Here is a 1946-nt window from a genome sequence, read left to right on the forward strand (position 1 = left end):
TTGTTTTTGCACTTCTTAATTTTCTGGGCTTACGTTTAATGATTGATTTTATTTCAGTTTGTAAGTGGTCACATACAAAATAGCTGCATTGAAGGACTGGCTTGTATCACCAATGCAGAAACAGTATCTGCCCAATTCTGTGGGTCACGGACTTCAGTCAAGTATAAAATGGAGTACAATTTCAAACACTTGCAATGCAAAGATACACATGTGATTCGCAGCTTTTAATTACCCTTCACCCTGACATATGCATGACTATTCATGATCAGGGTCTCATTTCAGGCCCCATACAGAGTGTCTCTACAGTATATTCAACTCACTGGAGTCAGCCTGCAGTATCTTAAATGTAACTATGAGCTTAACTGATTTTCTTAACCAGGGATAACAAAAGGCATAAACCACAGGATTTAGACAGGAGTTAAAACCATACAACCATAAAACAAAGGCAGCAGATGAAGCACTGAGAAAATTATCTTGGCCTGTCAGAGCAACACAATAATATGGACAGAGACATATTAGAAACAAAACTACAACAACACCAAGAGTTCTGGCTGCTTTCATTTCAGATTTCTTTGCAGTTACTTTCCCTGATTGTGTGACAGCTGTAATATGAGACCGCATGGCACGAGCCTGAGACACAGCCACCACAAATACTCTCATATACAGAACAACAATAACAGTAATGGGAACAATGAAGGAAAAAGTGAGATCTACAAGTCCAGCAATGTAGTTAATCAAAACTATACACTCCCCAATGCAGGAGTGATACCTGCCTGGTTGCTTCAATATATCCTTCAGGATCAGACATTGAAAAATTACAGAGCATATCCAGCACAGACAAACACACACCTGAACTCTTTTTTGTGTGATTTCAGTGGAGTAATGCAGAGGATGACAAATAGCCACGTAGCGGTCAATAGATATGAGCACCATGGATCCTGCTGAAGCTGAGGCAATAACATATCCTAGATAATCATATAGAGTACACATGAGGTCACCGAGGAACCAGCAGCCGTCTATGAGCATAACTGGAAGGAACATGTAGAGGCCCACAAAGAAATCTGAGAAAGCCAGAGAGAGGAGGAGGAGGTTGGTGGGGCTGTGGAGCTGCCTGGAGAGGAAGACCAGCATGAATTTATCATCAATCATCATTCAGACAACAGCAGATCGAGCACATGACTGGAATATGATCAGATCAATATTTCTCACAATTTAAATGTCAAAGCTTTTTATTACTATTCATTGGTTTAATACATTAAAGAATATCTACTTGAAGTGGGAAATAGAGATGATGACCAGCAGGTTAAGAGCTGCAGTGAGCAGAGAGCTGAAGGAGAGCAAAATGTAAATCAGCATGGTCTCAAAGTGAGGACGTATTGTCTTCCTGCAGGAGCTGTTGAGGAGTTCTGGAAAGCAGAGTTCAGTTTCCTCCAAGGCCTCCATCACCAGAGAGAGGAGAACCTGCTGAGCTCTGACAGCTTTTTGACCAAAGCTTTCTGTCATACAACTCATTTATCACTATCCTTCCAGCCCAGCCCTCCTTCCTCCTCACCTCTGCTGCTTTGTTCCTCTCCATAGAGAGTGAAGTATTATGCCTTCTTTGTTCCTCCTCCTCAATGTTGGTGACTCTGGTTCATGTTTATCTCCACCTTTGGCTATCTGCCAGATGTCACAGGTCAAAGCTGGCTGAGCTCAAGTGTTAAATGTTGCTCTTTGTGAGAGCACATTCTTGAGCTAACTTTTGTGCACTTGGGATTATCTATGATGTTAGAAATCACGTGATTTTTCCCTTCCCCTTCACTGCATATGACAAAAATACACTATTTAACTGAGTAGGAGGAGATGTGTGTCCCTCTGTGTAAGTAAGTAAGTAAAACTTTATTTATATAGCACCTTTTTGATACTTAGATTCAAAGTGCTTTCCAAACAACCAATAGATAAACATA

At 40.9% G+C, this 1946-nt stretch overlaps 1 protein-coding gene across 1 annotated transcript; it reads right to left on the bottom strand.

Moving 5' to 3' along the window:
* Positions 1–300: 300 nt before the first annotated feature.
* On the bottom strand, positions 301–1443 carry LOC119025877 (trace amine-associated receptor 8c-like). Its single transcript, XM_037109886.1, has 2 exons — positions 1271–1443; positions 301–1111 (listed from the first exon to the last, which is right to left on the bottom strand). The coding sequence occupies exons 1-2, from the start codon at positions 1441–1443 to the stop codon at positions 301–303; spliced, it is 984 nt and encodes a 327-aa protein (XP_036965781.1).
* Between the last annotated feature and the right edge of the window lie 503 nt (positions 1444–1946).

Source organism: Acanthopagrus latus, chromosome 9 (genome assembly GCF_904848185.1).
Source record: "Acanthopagrus latus isolate v.2019 chromosome 9, fAcaLat1.1, whole genome shotgun sequence".
Classification (NCBI taxonomy): Eukaryota; Metazoa; Chordata; class Actinopteri; order Spariformes; family Sparidae; genus Acanthopagrus; species Acanthopagrus latus.

Coding starts and splice junctions, on each gene's coding strand:
- LOC119025877 (XM_037109886.1), bottom strand. CDS start 1,443: ATGGAGGCCTTGGAGGAAACTGAACTCTGCTTTCCAGAACTCCTCAAC. Junction 1,112..1,270: donor ATCTCTATTTCCCACTTCAA/GTAGATATTCTT, acceptor CTTCCTCTCCAG/GCAGCTCCACAGCCCCACCA.